General features: G+C 38.5%; 1 protein-coding gene across 1 annotated transcript in view; it reads right to left on the bottom strand.

Moving 5' to 3' along the window:
• ltk (leukocyte receptor tyrosine kinase) overlaps positions 1-18,909 on the bottom strand; it is a 39,189-nt gene that overhangs the window by 13,760 nt on the left and 6,520 nt on the right. The window contains exons 2-15 of the mRNA XM_026303495.1: positions 10,871-10,966; positions 9,629-9,778; positions 9,119-9,347; positions 7,165-7,304; positions 6,603-6,728; positions 5,044-5,193; positions 4,678-4,778; positions 4,361-4,521; positions 3,915-4,009; positions 2,937-3,008; positions 2,457-2,631; positions 1,277-1,427; positions 958-1,086; positions 508-664 (exon numbers count right to left, since the gene is read on the bottom strand). Coding sequence (XP_026159280.1) covers positions 508-664; positions 958-1,086; positions 1,277-1,427; positions 2,457-2,631; positions 2,937-3,008; positions 3,915-4,009; positions 4,361-4,521; positions 4,678-4,778; positions 5,044-5,193; positions 6,603-6,728; positions 7,165-7,304; positions 9,119-9,347; positions 9,629-9,778; positions 10,871-10,966 — 1,932 coding nt within the window. The remainder of the gene's footprint in view (positions 1-507; positions 665-957; positions 1,087-1,276; positions 1,428-2,456; positions 2,632-2,936; positions 3,009-3,914; positions 4,010-4,360; positions 4,522-4,677; positions 4,779-5,043; positions 5,194-6,602; positions 6,729-7,164; positions 7,305-9,118; positions 9,348-9,628; positions 9,779-10,870; positions 10,967-18,909) is intronic.

The raw sequence follows: 18,909 nt of genomic DNA, 5'->3' as shown, positions 1-18,909 counted from the left end.
CCTGTCTTTTCTGATTATTTTCTCTGGCTTCTATTTAAAACCACTGCTCTCAACCTGCTAGCCTTTATCAACTCACAATTACTCTTGGGACCATTAATATGTTTAAAACATAGTCTGGATAGACAAATTTCCCATCAGGCTGAGATCAAAATTTCATTTTTACAATCTCTCTGTCTCGATTTTCTGGCATCTCTTCACTGCTGTCTTTCTAATAACGCTCTGAAATGCCAAACAAATCCAAGAATTGACTAAAGCTGTGTTCCAGTTACAGCAAATTCCTACAGACCTCCCTGGTTTCATTGAACTTTAAATGCTTTTTAAATTTTCTGAACTTGACAAATAAAACAGTGGAGGGAAAAGCCTCAAAGACGGATATCTCAGAAATATCTTAATGGTTAGGTACCACCATGAATAAATGAGAACATTTGTTTTGCTGCACTTTGGAACACCAACCCTTTAAACAGACACTGAAAAGCAGTGGCAATAGGATACCTTATATTAACATACCTGCAGCACCAATTTGACCATTGGTACTGGGACGTATGGTATTGTTTTCATACTGCTCCAGTGGTATGTGGTCCAGACTAGACTCTGGGTGCTCCAGGTAGGCATTTCCTCCTCCCCCAGCTGCGATCAGCAAGGGTAACGGCTCACCTCCCTCCATCTGACAAGACACCAATACAGTAACTCTCATGTGTTTGACACTGTGTGTGACGCTAAGAGGTGCACATGCATAAAAGTAGCATCTCAACAAAAGTATCTTCTTATATGACTGAGGTCCAAGGTTGAGTGTAACCCTGAGTAGGGTGAGTACAAGACAATGCTGAATCTTGTCACGAAGCTTGCTGTCATTTTTGATGCCTATTAGTATATACTGTACAGATAATTTGCACTAGGTATCACACAAAGCCACAGAAAGGACACATGATTAAAGCAACACAAAGTGTATTCTGTCACCTTGAAGACGTAGGTAGCCCCCCCTCCTCCACCTCCTCCTCCCGCCCATTCGGCTCCAGCTTCTCCCCTGAGGTCGTCTTCAATCACTGATGACTCTCCGAGACAGATCATCTGGGTCTGAGGATTTCTCTACAGCATGAGAGAGAGAGAGAGAGAGAGAGAGAAAGCGTCAACTGCAGAGAAAGGAGCTGTCTTCACATTAGTAAATCCAGGCAGTAAATGTGTAACTAGGTCAGACTCTCTACAAAAAGATATTTGAGTGGGCTATTGTCAACAAAATCTTTCAGACTGTCATCAAGGCTCACCATACAGTACTCACCCCGGGGCACGCGTCCTCCCCCTGATGGCCCACCAAGATGTATAGTAAATCTCCTTTCACCAGAGGAAATACAGCAGATATAAATACCCCTTGGTTGCGTTTGTTGTGGTTTTTGGCTCCCTTCCCTCCTGCAGCCCCATAGGCAGAGATCCTGAGAGAGATGATTGACAGGATCGATGTCATGTAAGAACGGGATCACAAATGGGTTCCATGACACATGTCACACTAGACAGACAGATCGCAGTACATTTGCACCAACAGCTGCACATAGAGTCTGCTTGTCACAACACACTAATCGGGAGACACAGTCACCTGTAGCTTTATAATCATCTCATTTTACAAACACACACTGTGCTAACTTTGCCAGGAAGTACGCCTGTGTATAATTTACCCCGGGTAATTCAGCACCCTATATCCTGAGCCTTTTCTGTTGCCTGAGTGTGATAATTAAGTCCCATGACTGGGTGTGCAAAGGCAATCAAACAGCTTGAGGTCTTGATTTGGCAGGACAATAATCAGTTATGCATCTCATGGCCAGAACAATTCAGTCCTCGAACACACAGTCACACTTCTAAATTGTCACTTAGATCAGCTCTTTGAGTCATGCAGCCAAATTAACACATGTGGCTGTCTCTTCAATTACTAAGCTCTCAAAACTGACCTATCTAAGAAGACTAAAAAGACTGACTTATATTATTGTCAAGTAAGAAAAGACTGAAACCATGTTAGTTCATGTCTCAGTACTATGCATTACCTGTATATGGCTCTAAATCATGAAGATGTAAATCTTTATAAACAACTCAAATAAAAACTTTTGAATTTTGAATAATAGACAAAATAATATCCTAAAACAGTGAATGTAGTTTCCAGGAAACATTACTCAAACAGGAGCAAATGGAGCATTCCTCTGGCCCTATTTTTATCTACAGACTTTATATATTAGTGAGTATAAAGGGCAGCAAGACAGCATGTGGACTAGCTCCAAAAACAAAACTCAGAGTGCCCAGCTGGCTCACTGTAATCAAAAAGCATGTGACTAAGTGCAAAGCTGTGCGTCACTGATCTGTTTTTAATAGTTTTTAGACAATAACAGTCAACAGGGAAAATCAAAAACAAGAGAGAGACATCTAGTTTAAATCTCACATAGATGAGCAACAAAGTCATTTCCTCTATCACTTACAAGTATCTGTTGGTAGCTGGTACCCTCCACATCTGGACTCCTTTCAATGGGCCTTCCTTCCCCACAGTAACACTGACATTTGTGTTTCTGTAGGTGCTGTCACACTGGGCCTGGGTCGGGCCGTTAGGACCGCTGGCACCACATGAGTTAAACCACCACGTCATCAGAGAAACCTCTAGAGAAAAGACAAGAAAAAAAAGTGGAGAGGAGATAAGGAATAAAAAAAGATATGAGACTGAACTGAAGAAGAGAAAATGCATATAACAACAGGAATGACTGGGAATTAACCACCTGGTATGTGAGGACATAACTAAAAGCTTCTGGTCAATTTATATGGTAACATCAAGAGAAACTGTACAATAAGCGTACAATCCACTACATGTATGTAAATTTTGCATGCACAGTGGACTCAAAAAGGGATTGGGGTACTTCAAAAAATTTCACAAGGTATCGAGGGTGACAGCTGGAGCTGCACACTACCTGAAGCTGAAGGTTCTGGAAGGGGGCTTAAGAAATCCTCCAGGTCCGCCATGGGCAGCAGAGAGTTGAGATCTGAGGACAGGCAGCGAGCCAGGGACGAGTAAAAGAGAAAAGCAGTCACAGTCACCTATTTATATTTCACAGGAGCATAAGTTCTATTCAGACAAAGAGCCACACATACCTAAGGAAATGAGAACCATTCAAACAAGCCATAAAATACATTTTTTAAGATTTATTTCTGTGCAGGAAGACACCGAATATGTTTGCCATTTGCTCCTCTTCATCGACTATGTAGCACACAAACACTGACCCCCCCCCCCCATTTATTGGTGCTTGTAGTTTCTGTCAATAAGTTATGTTTGTTTTAAAGGATCATATTGTATGCATTATTATACAAGCTCAGCCCAGGGGTGCAGAGTGCTGCACTTTGCCAGGTCTTTTCCTTAAACACCATATCTTTGAAGGGATGATTTAGTAAAGTTGCTCTGGGATCCTGAGGTGACTCAGAAATCAGTTTGAAAATGGGTCAGTGTGACCCAACTGGGCTCCAGCAATCGTCAAACACCACTGTTATTACTGTGTCTCCCTAGAGGCTTTAAAACATGCTTTTTTTTGTTTTTTTGTTGTTTTTTTTTTAAAAATCAGGCACAAAAAACAACGCAACATTTCTAATATAAGAACACTTAGTGTGACAGTAGGTGGTAACCAGTGGTTAAAAATTGAATAAGACTGTAAAGGCTCAGCTGAGAAACTAAAATTTAACTTTTAATTTTTACTTCCAGGACTTACCCAAGCTCACTTTGAGAAAGACGAGCCTGGGACCTGGACTTTCCCACGAGCAAACAACAGTTCACTGGTCTCCTCAACCCCACAATGTTCATTAGTGTCTTCAGTATTATACTGTATGTTGGCCAAAACAATTAAATGCTTTTGTTTCTGTTACAGTTTCTCCATTGCAGCATGTCAGCAGCAGCTTACCTGTCTCAAAGCACTCTGCTCCTACTGCAATCTCATCAAGAGCAATGTCAGCATTGGAGCCTTCTCCCCACACAGCCGTCACCTGCACATAGAAACTGGAGCAAAGCTTCTTTAAGTGAAAGGCATAAAGACTAGGTCAAAACTAGGTCAAAGCAGCACTTTTCCTCTTTCTCATCACCAATCTAAAGTATGTATTCAAGCTTTTCAATGTCACTGTAAAACTCATACCTCTGCTTCAGCATGATTTTGCTCTGCTCTCAGAAAAGAAATAAAATGGAAATGTTACGGAGCCCATTGAAAAAAAAAACTGTTTTTGAAAGTCCAAAAGATAAAAACGGGTAAGAGAGGTCATTGCTATAACGCCTAAGAGGAAATGACTGATGCTGAAGCATACAGTCTTAAATAATCATCTGTTCCCAAAACCCATTTATTTTCCTGTTACCTACCTATGATGAAGCCCAGGCAACTGCAGAGCAATATCTTCCCAGTCATCTTTCCACTGATAATCCCTCTCCCAAACCAGTTGTGATGTGATGGTTTCATTCTCCACTATAGTCACCAGCAGCGAACCATTAAAATGCCCATACAGGTACAGAGAGAAACGCATCTGTACACAGAGAAAAATAAGCAAAGATTTAGCACAGTGACAGACTTTTAAATATGATTTGAGCTAAAGAACAGGACACAGGCAGAGTACCAACACTTAAAAACACAACTTAATAATTTAACTACTGGATTTGTACTGGATTTCTAAATAACTGACCTGGCAGGCAGTAGGAGAGACTGGAGCAGGGAAAGAAGAGCTCTGAATGGAGGCGTTTTGATGGGAACTACTCTCTCTTACCCGCAGAAACAAAAAGTGCCCTGGGGGAGCATGATAAATGTAACACAGTAGAACGCTTGAATCAAGTAGTCATCCAAATAATGGATACAGTAAAATTTTCAGAGGTTTGTGAGTTTTGACACTAGGCAATGTGAAATCTATGGACATCATTTAGAGTAAATACTTAGTTGTGAACATCCACAACACATTCATCATAATAGGAAGAGGTTAAACGGAGGAATCATAATAAAAATCAATGTATGAGAAGTTCATATTAATATTGTTAAGTAAACACACTCGGCCAACCTGGTGTCGTCTGTAAAGCCACGCCCTGCAGGTCTTTTTTCTCCAGAAGCTCATTTCCAACTACTCTCCTCCAGGCTGAGTGCTGGTTGGACACAGACCAGCCACATGCACCCTGTTCAAACGAACAGTAGGAGCCAAACGGCAGAGCACCTGTGGGAAAGGCAGATTATTAGCATTTTTCACAATGACACACAAAACATCTGCAAACTGATCACAAAACATCTGCAGTTAACATCTACAGTGATAAGAGTTGCTACAGTAAGGGAAACTTGAAATCAACACACACACACACACACACTGTGCTCAAACCATTTCTGATGATTAAATATTAGAGTTTAAAGGCCTGTTATGTCAGCATCCTATTAATGTGCACATGGCTCCAAAGTGCTCTAATTTGTTTGTACAAGTGAAACAGACATCTGAGCTTCATTAATTCGTATCACAATTTTTTATCGTATGAGTAATGATCATGACCTGAGAATACAGAGAAAAACTATTCCATAAAATGTAGCTGTGGTTGGAACCTTGCACACAGATAGGATGTTTCCAGTTGCTTCTTCCTCTCATCTGATCTTGGCAAAAAGACATTTATAAAATTGCTGACATGCCACAGAAAAAGGAGTATTCATGGAGCACTCACACCAGATACACTTTAATGGTGGGCCATTGAAAGAATTGCACCACCACTCTGACCGAGCTCCTTTTCCCTGGGGATCCACAGTGATTTTATTACAGACGGTAGTGAGGCCTTTTGATTGTCAGTGTGGTGAAGTGGTTTACTTTGTGCCGGATGATTGATGTTTTCACAATGAAGCTCTTTACGGTATATTTCATGACTGTGAGGTAGGAGGAAATGTATTGATCGTATAAAAACACTATATTTCAATTCTGAGATTTCAAAACACTCAATAAATCCATCCTTTTAGAGATTTGTAAAAAAAAAAAAAAAAAGGGTTCAATATCTTAGGTTTATGACACTTTAGCCATGATAGGTGATAACATGGTAGATGATTACAAAACAGAATCTACATCATAACAATACAATACAGAATTAAGCTAATGAATAAAAAAAAAAAAAAGTAGCTGATGACAACGTTATGATCCGAATTATCCGAGGACAGGTCAGGTTTGACACTTTCTCTCAGCACTTATTTACATATTGTAGAGAATCTTGGCATGAAATACTCTGGTAACTCTGCTCGAAGAATTAACAGTTTATCGTGGATTTCAAATTTAATACAGCTAATGTAAATGGATAACAGCCTGCCAATAGCACCACTTTCTGCTCTAGGACTGCTGTACTGTATACAAGCCTCACTTAACGCTCCACCCACAATCAACACATACAGCACCCACACATACAATTCATTGCCTTTCATATTGTTTTCACACCCCCGCTGTCACAATCAGCTCAATTGTGCAGATCGAATCACATGAAAAATGATTCATCATCATACAAGGGAAAGTCAAATGCAAAAGTCTATTTTCATAGATTATTTCACTTACAGCAGCTTCTTATTGTGTATCCTACAATTTATTAAGAAAAAAGTAAAACCTACCACAGATCAAGCCCTCGTCCTCTCCAAATGGACAGTCAGTGTGGAAGTTGCACACTTGGCTCTGGTTGATGCAGATGTCTGAGTTTTCACAGCGGAAAGATTCTCCACAAGCTGCATCATGGTGTTCTGCATCACAGCAATCACAGAACACAGTTATACAGTTACACAATCTTGTAATCACACATCACCCATACCAGTGGTTCCCAACACTTTTTCCTTGTGACCCTTTAATATTATATCTTGTTTTCACTGAGGATTCATGCATGAGGTGTGAGTAGACTTACAATTCACTGTTTGCAAAAGCAGTTACAAAACTTTGACTTTTTCAGGGTTGTAATGTTTTTTTCTTGTAAGCTGACATAATTTGCAAATAAGAAATCCATGGGAAACATATTCAGTATCTCTTTTTTCAACTGAAGCTGAGAGACAGAGAAGTTTGTTATTAACCTTGTGCCTCTCTGAACCAACAGTCAACAAGTTTCCAGTTCAAACAAGTTTGGTCAAAGAGGATTAAAAGAGGAGTTGTGAAAGAAATTGAAGCTCTGGAACATGGTGAACACACCTGATTCACAGTTTTTAAACTCCAGAGAGTCCAGAGCCACGATGGTACCATCTTCTCCCACACAGGAAGAGTAGAGCAGGGTCACCTGAAAAGGTTCATCCACCTGGCCAATCACAGTTTCCAGAACCTCCCACTCAGCCCTGCATCAACCAGTCACAGAGAAATGTATTTTAAACTCATCTGTAAGAATTTCACAACTTCCTCCATTTATTATTAAGGCTGATTTTGGTTTGTGTTGAACAATTTAACGAAACAGCATTAAAAAAAAAAAAAAAGAACAACACAAAGCATTTTAACATCAAATATATAGTTAATGTTCCAGCATCAGTTGTTAGTGTCTCTGCTTTTATCTAACTAGGTGAAAGCAGTTTGCAGAACTGAGCAGAAAAAGTGCAGGTTTGAATAGAAAAGGAAAGTCTCTAAAGCCTGTAGTAAAGCCTGAAATTGTTTGCAAAAAGTAAATGCATTTGAATATAAATTACATGCACTAGCAAACTATAATGAAGTCACATTGAACTGTAACACATCTCTCTGTGTCTTTGTGTGTTTTCTTTCTAAAGCCTTCTGCTGTCTTCACAGTGAAGCATTTCACTACTTTTGGTTCTACTGACTTTCACTGCAATTGTCCATATTCAACCGGCAGAAATGTCTGTTGCAACACTATATTGTTTTTGGCACGCGCTGTATGCACATCCTGACGCATGTCGACTAAAAGACACAAACAATACAGCTCATTGAAACATTTCACCACAGCACTGCTGATGTCCAAAAGCTCCACAGAGCACTTTTAATAGGAAGTATATTCCATCAGTAATCTTTTTTTTTTTGTTTGTTTATTTGCAAGTCCCACCCGACATATTTGATTATCATGCCAGAACTTGCCAGAGCTGGTCCACATAGAGCAGCTCTGCTTTTGCAGTAGTGCAATTACAGCAGCCATCACAAAGCACACTCCTCCTAACAAGGAGCCATTTCTTGTTGTATTTTTTTACGTTTATCTCCGAATGCCTCCTTTGAAAACTGACACCTTCACTAAGCTTGACTTTAGACACTGGAAAAACTACTTCTCTATGTCTATTCCTAAAAAAAAATAGACACATACTGTTACAGCTTTAAACGTATTGTCCATTTAGTAGAATGAAAATCGACATTAAAATGAATGCATACAATATAGGGGCAGAATCTGGCTGCCTGCTTCGGAAAAGAGTAAGCGCAGGTGCAGTGTCACCACACTACAATAAGAGTTGTGTCACACCAGATGGGAACTGTGCTTTGAATGAAGAGCCCCATCCAGAAGTTACGTCTGCAGGTTAGTATTCAATGAATAGCAGGCTGTATAAATAAAATCCATGTCTGTGTGTGTGTCATAATGGAATTGCTCAGTCCATTACTGCAAATACACTAAGAAAGCCAATGTACAAACCTATTGCATATGCCCATCCATCCTTCTGCTGCCATAACCAATTATATATAAATTTGTTTCCAGGCTGCATGAAGAGAGCAGAATGCTTTTAGCTGTTCTAAAGATGGCTGCACTGCAGCATCAGATCAATAGGAAATACCTATTCCCATTTACCAAACAAAGAACAGAGGACTGCTGTCTCCACGCAATCACAATTCCACAGTTTTGTCCCACAAAGCAGATAAGAACATTTTTCTTTATTTAACTTTAGTACAACAGAAGTAAAATGTACTGCATTTCGATGCCCTTGATTAGTCTGAAGGCCTGTGTCACTTTTTGTTGCCATGAATCCGTGCCCCTTTTATTCATTTTAGGCTGGACCTCCACCTGACAAGCCCTTCAATCAGAAGAGATAGGGGGTTTAGCTTTTTTGACACTAATTAAATCGACATATGGTGCCACATAAAAACTAAGTGCACCCTAAGTAAATAACGCTGCACAAATCATGCATCACAAAAACATGTAGCTCTTGTTCTGTGCGTGTTTGCTGACCTGTAGTCATCTCGTCTCCCATGACGGAGAAGCAGTGAATGAACAGCTGAGCCTGAAAAAAGTGGCTTAATCAGGAGCGTGAGGTTCCCTGCTGCTGGACTGGCCTCATACAGAGCCACCTGTAAGATACAGTGCATGCTGCTTTCTGGCAAGACCGGGCTGGTTAAGTGGTACTCGCATCCCCCAGAGGCCTCAGCAGCAGGGGAGGAGCTTAGGAGAAGGAAATGCCCTAGAGTAATGAAACAGTAGAGTAGAGAATTTATGCTTGACAGTTTTATTTCAGCTTTAAAATATTGTAGCTTCCATGAATCATTTGAAATATTCTATAACTTTAGAACAAATCAAAAACTTTATATTTGAATAAATCACAGTTCAGAATATTAACTCTTTCAAACTCCAAAGATCCATTATTGGGTTTTCTGTGCTGCAAATATGTTTAGCAGGAGAAGAAAGCATGAGCAGGATCCTGAAGCTCTCATTTAGCTTCTCAGTGAGTGTCTGCACTCCTACCCTCAGAGCTTCCCACCGAGTGGTCAGTCACAGGCATCATCCCGGTCTGTGCATTTGCAGGTTGCTGTGGTGATGCCACTGACCAGTCACTTTGGTCGCTGTGATTTGATAAAGTCCAGAGGCACAGTGATTCAAAATCACAGGAGATGGCTGCAAGACAGAAGATAAGAAGGAAGCCTTTAACTCAGGTTTTGTCAGGTCTATATCCAAAAATTGGGGGTGGGGGGTGTCATTAAATATAAGAGAGAAAAATCCCTAAAAACACCAGTGTTTCATAGTTCAGCAAAGTGTAATTCATTCATTGTCCACCATATCCAAAGGGTTTGCATGAGTGAATATCTGGAGATAAAAATTATGTTCTTAGAACACAAAAGCCTGAATATATGTACATACATGAGGCCATTTATGAAAGCTGCGAAACCTTTTATATTTGACTTTTTTATCAACAAAAATGTTTTCTGGTTCCAGAACTACATTATATGAATAGTCACTGACAGTCACAGTTTCATACATACAGCATGTGCAGTAGTTACTAAGAAAAACAATGAAAAGCTATAAAAGCTAAATAATAGTTTTCAAAGTTCCTGGAGTCAGTCCTGGATCATGACCTAGACTACCTCGTCTGTTGGCCTAAATTTATTCTAAATGCTTGGAATTGAATTGAACTAAATTAAGATAAATTACCTAAAATTAAAAATGTGTGTATCAGCCAAACAGAGAGATTATGTGTGTGTCTGTGTTGGGGGTTAAAGAATGAGAAAAGAGGAGGTGTTTTGAGACATCATGTGACATTGGAGAGGAAACGCTAACAGCAAAACAGTTTCCATCTACTTATGTCATAAAATCAGTAAAAGAAAATAAGCTTCCTTCGTTCGGAAATAACCTAAAACTGTGGCAAGTTAGCATTTCCTGGTGTCCACATGCTGCTTTGTTACATTTCAAGTCAAACATGAGCCTGAATTTAATGAGTCACTTTCTGTTCCCCAAAGTTCAAGCTCCTTGTGGTGGATAATTGGCAAAATATTTGACTTTTGAACAGACTGAAGTCTCTGTATGAGCACCACAAACTTAAAAAGTTAAAAGTTTCCACACCAATATGTATTCAGATCAGTGGCTGCTTAAATAGATGTGGTTAATCATAGCAGGTAATGTTGATAATAATAACAATTATAATAATGACACAGATGATCATGAGAATATTAAAATACATTTGTGTGTCATCAGTAAGTGAACAACTCTCACTTTGGCTGTCGTCTTCTGAGCCCAGGTGATGAGAAAACAACTCGTCTGAGTTCTCCTCCAGAAATCTGTCCAAAAGGGCGTGACAGGTACTGCTAACTGAGGACAGATACACAAACAGAAAGAAAGTGGTTACAATAAGGTACTTGTACTGTAGATGCATGCAGTACTTCAGCTCTTCAAGACCTTCAAGACCTACACTCTCTCTGAGTCTCTTTGTCTCTGTGAGTTGTGACTGCAGTTCCCTTGGGCCAATGTGCTTCTTGAAATATTGTGGTTTGTTACAGAAACAGATGTCTGTGTGGTGCTTTGGTCAAAGTAACTTGGATCCAATGTGTCTCAGAGAAATACAGTACATGGCTGTTTAAATCCCATCTGAGCCAACAAAAGAAAGTATAATCATATTAACGCATCACTGCATTGCTAATTTTTATGCCTGCATATATTGTATCACAATTACATGAGGAAATTTACCATTTCTGACTTGAAGATTATATGATGCTGTTCCTCGTAAAATGGTTTTCCTACTTTACTTTGGAGTTTATTCCACAAAAGTACCTAAGTCACGTCTTTCTGATATTTTAACTCACACAAATAAAGTTTTGCTTCTGCAGTTTCTAAAGCCCACTTCTCAAGTGCACAGCAGCTGGGTGAGGAAATTATAAATGGCTGTAATCATTTTTTTTTAATTACTGATCAGTATCCTGCTCTCCTGGGATAATAAAGTTGTTTTCTTGTGATAATGAAAGAATTATCTTGAGAAACAAGAGGTTGTCGTTACGGTTAATGAACAAAGTATTGTACAGCAGGTTAGGTGAGTTTGCCTGTGGATCTGAATGTGCTGCCGCTTTTAATATTTTATCTCTCTAAACAATGTCTTACCAGATCAGAGAAGCTTAGAGTTGATAAACATCCTTATACTCCCTCTTCCTGAGATAGCTGCCTTCAGTTATTACCACTGTAGTAAAAAGCTTCATGAGCAGCAGTAATGCTTTCTAAACTTTTTCCCCTCTTCAGACACTGGCTGTGACTGAAACCTTCCCTCATTCACTCATCTGATGTATTAAACACACAACAGCTTTCTCAGCAGTGTGCTGTAAATTGGACACGTCAGCTGTCGTGTTGCACAGGTGTAGTTTTTCCATCTCTAAAATGTGGCTGGACAGTGGTGAAAGATCTGCAGACACTAATCAGGAATTTAAAAAAATAGAGGCTGCACAGTGGGGCCTTGAGCTTAATGCTACCATCAGCTTACAGAAATGCTCAACAACAACAATCACCAAATTCTTTAAGCGTCATTCTCTGGGCCCCTTGTACCATAGCTACAGCACCCATTAAATAGTTGTCGAAACATCACTATAAACAGAAAGGTCATGGTGGCATTGGAGATAAAGTCAGGGATCACACAAATCTGCAGAATTCACCCTACTGGGAACAAAACTAAATGGCCATCCATCCATTAGTTACTGTTATATTTCAGCAGGGACCAAAAAGGTGGACTGATGGGTGGATATTTAAAAAACAAACAAACAAAACAAACAAACATCTGAAACTTCCACTGGATGTTTTCTGGGCAGAGATGTGGATTTGACATTGTGTGATTACAGCCTTTTGTGTTAGAAATGGCACTTTTAATAAAAAGGCTGTACAAGATTATCCATTAAGTATCCGAGCTTTGTCAGTGACTTCTTTGTTAAGATATCATTATTGTTAAAACCAGTTCCTTAATTGAAATAAATGTGTTACAATATAAATGTCCTGAACATTGTTCTTTTAAGGACCCAATGTTAATCCAATAAGAGGGCCAGACTGACCAAACACCACCACAAACAAACTTGATGTCACTCTGGAGAAACTGAACGTGCTCCTTCAATGTGGCAACACACAGAGAGGAGATGACTGAGACGGACGCAACGTTACATGTGACATCACATTCAACATACTAACTAGCATGACTGCTCCACTGAGAGACATTCATTTCTCAGTGGGTCATTGCAATACAATCAATAGCCTCTAAACAGTGACATTTCTGTTCTCTAAAGCCTGGAAGGCAAGGTCTTAAAGGTCAAGCAGGACAAATCAAATTACTAAAAAGACAGTTTATTAAAAGCAGTTGGTGATGATAATAGTGGAAGGGTCAGGAGGTCATGTTATTGAATGGCAGCCTAGCTATTCATCTGTAATTATAGAATAAAAGCTGCTATGGACAGATTTCCATAGACGGAAGCAGAAAAAATTAAATAGTCCAAAAATGGAGACTCAGTCAAAAGAAAAAAACATTACCAAACTATAATTAACATAAAATAGAAAAGTTTTGAGAATGTCCCCAGTATTCAAACTTCCTTTTATCGCCTCCAATTTGCCTTTTGGCTTGGCCAGTTTGGTTCCATTTTTTATGAAAAAGATGGAATAAGTGAATGATCTTTCTCATTATTAGCCTGCAGAGCAGCTAGTCTCTGATGGCAATCCGGAACGAAGGCTGTGCTGTTTGTGCAGCACAGGCTTTGAACTGAGTGGGACTTTTGTATGCCGGCAGTTCTGTAGAAAGAAAAGGCTGAGTTGGGTTGGTTTGTAAGGATCAAGGTTGGCGATGATGGGGAGGCTCAAAGCTGCTGCTGGTTGTAGTTTAGTTCAAGGCTGGAGCTCTGTGGTGGAAGTTGCAGATCCTGAGTAGTCAGAAAAGTCACCTGATTTTGTCACTGACAGACCTGATCAATCTCCTCCCCAACTCTTAGCTATGTTCCGCTTTCCTCCTGGAGGATTCAGTTCATACCACAGTGAAATGTGCAACAGCAAAGGCATCTGGCCCTATTTACAAAATGTTTTGGAAAATTGTTATGAATTGTGAATATTGGCTGCTCATCAGGTCAAATAAAGGCTGCGGCTTCAAAAGGTCTCAAAAGCAATATTCTGAAAACACCATGAATCAGTATTGGCATTTCAGACATTTCGTCTGCTCGTGAAAGTGGCAGGTTGCAAATTATAATCTTAAAACAAGACTAAGTACATACAGCTGAGTCTACAGCCATGCCAACAGCTTCACAGAGAAAGTTCAGGATTCATCCCAGAAACTGCATGCCAACATGTTAATGCTTAACAGGTACAATATTTATCATCCTAGTTTAGGGTGGTAGCATACTAACATTTGCTAAACGGCACAAATGTGTGCATGTACATGTGCAGTGGGCCACACAAAGCATATATAAGACTTTTATTGGCTAATATTCAGTGAAGTGCCTGGGTACTATCTTTGAGTCTGGTATCCAGTTCATGTAATACAATCTCAGTTAAAGATCCATGAGGTATGATAGTAACTGCCATAAAACACCCAACAATAACTTTGCTGCATTGATGGTGTAGACAGACATACGAACAAACAGAACACACATCATACACCTATCTACAGAAATACACAAGCGCATAAAAGCGCTCCTAGTCACGTTTGCGTTTAGAGGCGAGGAGGAAGAGGATTCAAGTGCAGACATGACAGACAGGGTGATAAATGCACTGAAACAGATTTTCATGAATAAATCAGCAGGCTTAAGGAATTATCCAGGCAGTTATAGAAAAACTCCAGGCAGACAAAAACCACAGAGGGATAGACCAGACACAAGGCCAAAGAGCAGGCTATCATCAGTAACCAGCAGGCAAATACTCGAAAGAACAGTGAGCGAAGGCAATTGTCCAAAACATGAAAGCAGCACAAGCAGGAAAAATCAGACAATGGATGGACAGGTCAGCAGGTATATCCTATCCACAGAGAAAACATTTGGATGTACATGAGTTCATGCTGCATGATTGAGTGGATCATTCACAAACACTTTTCAGTGGAACAAATAATACAGAGCAACAGAGACGGAAAGAGCCAGGCTGTGCTGGAGAGATGAACTGTACCAAAGAGATGCAGTGACCCTGTCGTGGTCGCCCACAGCCTGGGGACATGCACGAGCTAAAGAGGCCACAGGGGACACACAGCAATTAAAACACATTACTGCCATGGAGTGGAAAACAATGTGTCAGTCTGGTGCTGCACCAGAAAATGATCATGGAAGGGTAGAAAGCACAAAGAAGACAAGAACTGAACTTTACATTTTGACAGAAACATGTTTGACTGATACCATTTTCATATCAGACCATTCAACAGGAAGCTACAGCCACAACACATTTAGTTTAGTTTAGCATAAAGAGTACAAACATTAGGAAGAAGCTCATAAAACCGGTGACAAAATGTACCAGCACCTGAAGCTCGCTAACAAACACTTTAAGCATATTTTTACCCCAGGAACTCACTCATCCAGGACATGAAATAGTCCTGCACACCACCGGGTCTTGTCTCTGTTTAATCTTTGGATTAAACAAAAAAAACAAAACAAAAACAAAAAAAAAATATATATATATATATATATAACATATTAATTAGAAAGCTTTGGAAGTACTGGTATACTATCTTTAGACCAAAGCAGCAGGAGGGCATCATTGGATGACTGATTTGGTTGTTTTTATTAGCAGCATTGACATTTTCTTACCTTCAGAGGGAAAGAATGTGATTTGTCTTGACAGAGAAAAAATATAAAACCTTATTTCTCTCACGCCTAAAAAGAAAGCTCTCACAGTGACTGTCTGGATAATGAAACTTGAGAAATGACACAGACAAGTTGAAGAGCTACACTGGAAAAATAATCAAAAGGTTTATCTTGTGTTTCTACACACTTAACAGGAATGTAAGCTTGTTTCTAAGTATTGGAACAAGACTCACAAGGTTTACTTGTTTTAATGTCCATTTTATGGTGGCACACCACGTTTTTTTTAAGACTTTTAAATGGTGCTGCCTAACTTAGTAAGCTTCAAAATAACTCAGAATATCCAAAGTATTATGTCGCAGAGACACAGTTTATCTTGCAACACACTCATTTTGAAGAGGAGACGCTCATTTTAAGATCACGGAAGCCACGGGATTCTTTGTGTTGTGATTTGTCAGTTTTACACATTACTTTCTTCTGTTACAATTTCAAACTTATTTTTATTACTGTTAAATGAGTAGACGATTTCTGTTCACAGCTTCATTTCTTGCAATATCAGTATATGACAATATATGACTCCACTTGGACATAATGTGTGCATCTACATGTAAAGCCAATCAAAGACACCAAATGAGAATATCTGGTGTAACCCTGATGAGGAATTAGTGCGTGTAGAAATTAAATATTGAACTTTCTAAAACCAAAAGCAAGTAGTAAAGATTACCAAGCCATTATTTGTACTATATTTAACAAAATTTGGAGTAAAATCCCACTGCAAAAAAAAAAAAAAAGTAAGTATACCATGAAAATAATATGTTCTTTGTTGCTTAGTTGAAAATCACATTAACCTATAATTAACTGGAAATAAACAGATTTCCAGGCCATAATAATAATATTGCCTAAAAACAATTTTCTCTCCTGGATCCATCATGTTCACATGGATCTAATTCTAATCTAATCTAATAGTTATTGTACTACAAATGCATACTCCAAGTTATTATGCCTATAATTGGTTTAGTTGTATATATTAATTGATTGAGTTTTTATTGAATTCAGTGCCAGATGGATAAATCTGGTTTTACATCTTTTAATTTCTTGCCCTGTGTCGCCAATTTTAGTTTAAAAGTCTAAACTAAACTTTCTTCTTGACAATAAAGTATTCAAAGATCATATAACAAATGGGCTTCAGTGGTGTTTACAGTAGGTACAACATATTACATCCTTTATTTTTTAATCAGAGTTTATCACCCTTGGGACAGGACCCCTGTTTGAGGTGACTTGATAAACAGATAGCGCCCAGGAAATATTAAGAAATGGCAAAAAAAAAAAAAAAATTGAAAAACAAGAACATTAATATTTTCACAGTATAAAACATGGTTTTCCCTAAATAGCAGTTTATGATGATTTTGGTACACTAAAAATAAAGTGACAGAAAAGAAAACGTTGAGATGCTGTTCCCATAAGCTCAATCTGGATATTAAAAACTGTCTCAAACCCCCCTTACTATAGAAAGGACTGATCAATTTTCTAGTGTTGATCAGATTATGTTCCCAAATGTGCAGTTCAATGCATTTTAATAATCCTCTCAGACAGAAACAGCTTGTTTATGTTGGTGCTTGATACAGTATCTTTAGGAAGTATAATGAAGCAGTTCAGGGTTTATTTTTTCAAATGCAATGTGTAGCCATTTAAGACTACACTAAACCTTAAACCTAAACCACATTTCTGAATTTCACACCCAGTCTCTAATCTGCCTAAAGACTGAAAAACATTTGTCCTCAGGTCCGTCCAGAAAAAGCAAACCTCATCTATTAAGTTCCAGATGGACACTCATGTTGAGAAACCAGCACGACTCTGAACTATAAACCTATTTTCTACTCTAATTTTATAGCAGTCATCTGCAAGATTAATATGGTCAGAGGTTTAATGTGGGAAAATTGAAAAATAAACATCCAGGCAACTCGGGAACAATTGCTGACAGCCTTCATTACTACTGTAAATTGAAGAAAATGCTTAGTCAAAGTTATAAGTGCTTATTTAATCATGAGGCTTTTATTGAACCTTATGGCCACCTGTTATATTACAGGTCTTACCTCACAGACTAATAATAAGTCTACAAAAAAACCCATAACTTCTACCATTATAGAGTATTGATTATAACATTGAAATAAATGATTCAGTGATACTCAAACTGAACCTCTAAACTCAGATGACTGCAAGCAGATCCCATTCATGAAATATTGATGGAAACATATGGAAATTTGATGTTTTCCTTCACCTGTATGTAATTTAGTTAAAACGGTGTTAGTGCACAAACATTCAACATAAAAACTATGCTGAGAATAACAAGCAAACTAAACCACCTCTAAAATATGACAATATAGCTTTTATTATATTTCAGTATAAAAGAAAAACTTTCTACAGTTTCAATGCTGAAATTGTTCTGTATCATGATTATTTTAAATATCACTAAGTCTTCAAGAGACAATTATTTTTTATTAATTAATCAGCTAATTATTTCTTTGATTAATCAATTACATTTTCTATACATGTATATATTCTAGTGTCTGAAAATAGAGAAAACTGTACATCCCAGTTGCCTACAAAGGCATTTTTAGTAAACCAATAAACCAGAAAACTACATATGAAACAAGCCAAAAAAAGACATTGTTCATAATCCTGTATTTTCAGTACAGCCAGTACACATGCGCATGACGCTGGTGCCAGATGTAACATGTTTAAGAGCTGGTTTTGATCCTACACTGTGTGAAAACATATAGCAGGACAGCTTTGAAAGTTTAAGCAATTCGGAGCCACAGCTTTGATCTAACAAAATTTGTTATGGCAAAAAAATGACACTGTAAATACACAAAATCTAATTTAGAAGCACAGTTTAAAAAAAAATAAATAAATAAATTGTTTGCACTCGTCAATGCTTGAAAACAAACTGTCTTGTTCTGGACGTTTCAAACAGGCTCAAAACTCTCCCTTGTCCTTAGACAACACAGACTTGAAACAGATTTGACTATTGAAATCTGTTTCACACATTTTACAGAAGAGGGCGGACAGTGTGACAACCAATAGAAAAACAACCAGAGGGAAAAGTTATACTACTAATAAACCTAAAATTTCACATTTAAATTAAACAGCATGTATCTAATAACATCATAGATACTGTGAACATCATTAGTTACTTTAAGTGAATATATAGCATGAAAAGAAATAGTCTTCTCTGATTCATAAATGGATACTGCAGAAGTCCATTCACTAAGCAGAGCCAGACTCATTCAATAAGAACTAACAATACTACTACATGTCCATCTAAACATCCAAGTCCGTGTCTACACTCCTACTCTGGAAGCCAAGAGGTTCATTCCCCTCTAGAAAAGAAGCTGGACTATCAGGCTTTTCATGTGCGCCAGTTTACAACTGTCCACTTCAAAATATGTGCTTTGACACATCAACATCCGTCTATGTCTAGGCATACTTCTGAAGACCCATTCATGGCCAGTGAATCAAGCT

The sequence above is a fragment of the Mastacembelus armatus genome, chromosome 22 (genome assembly GCF_900324485.2).
Source record: "Mastacembelus armatus chromosome 22, fMasArm1.2, whole genome shotgun sequence".
In the NCBI taxonomy this organism is placed as follows: Eukaryota; Metazoa; Chordata; class Actinopteri; order Synbranchiformes; family Mastacembelidae; genus Mastacembelus; species Mastacembelus armatus.
This window is presented reverse-complemented; position numbering and strand designations above follow the sequence as displayed.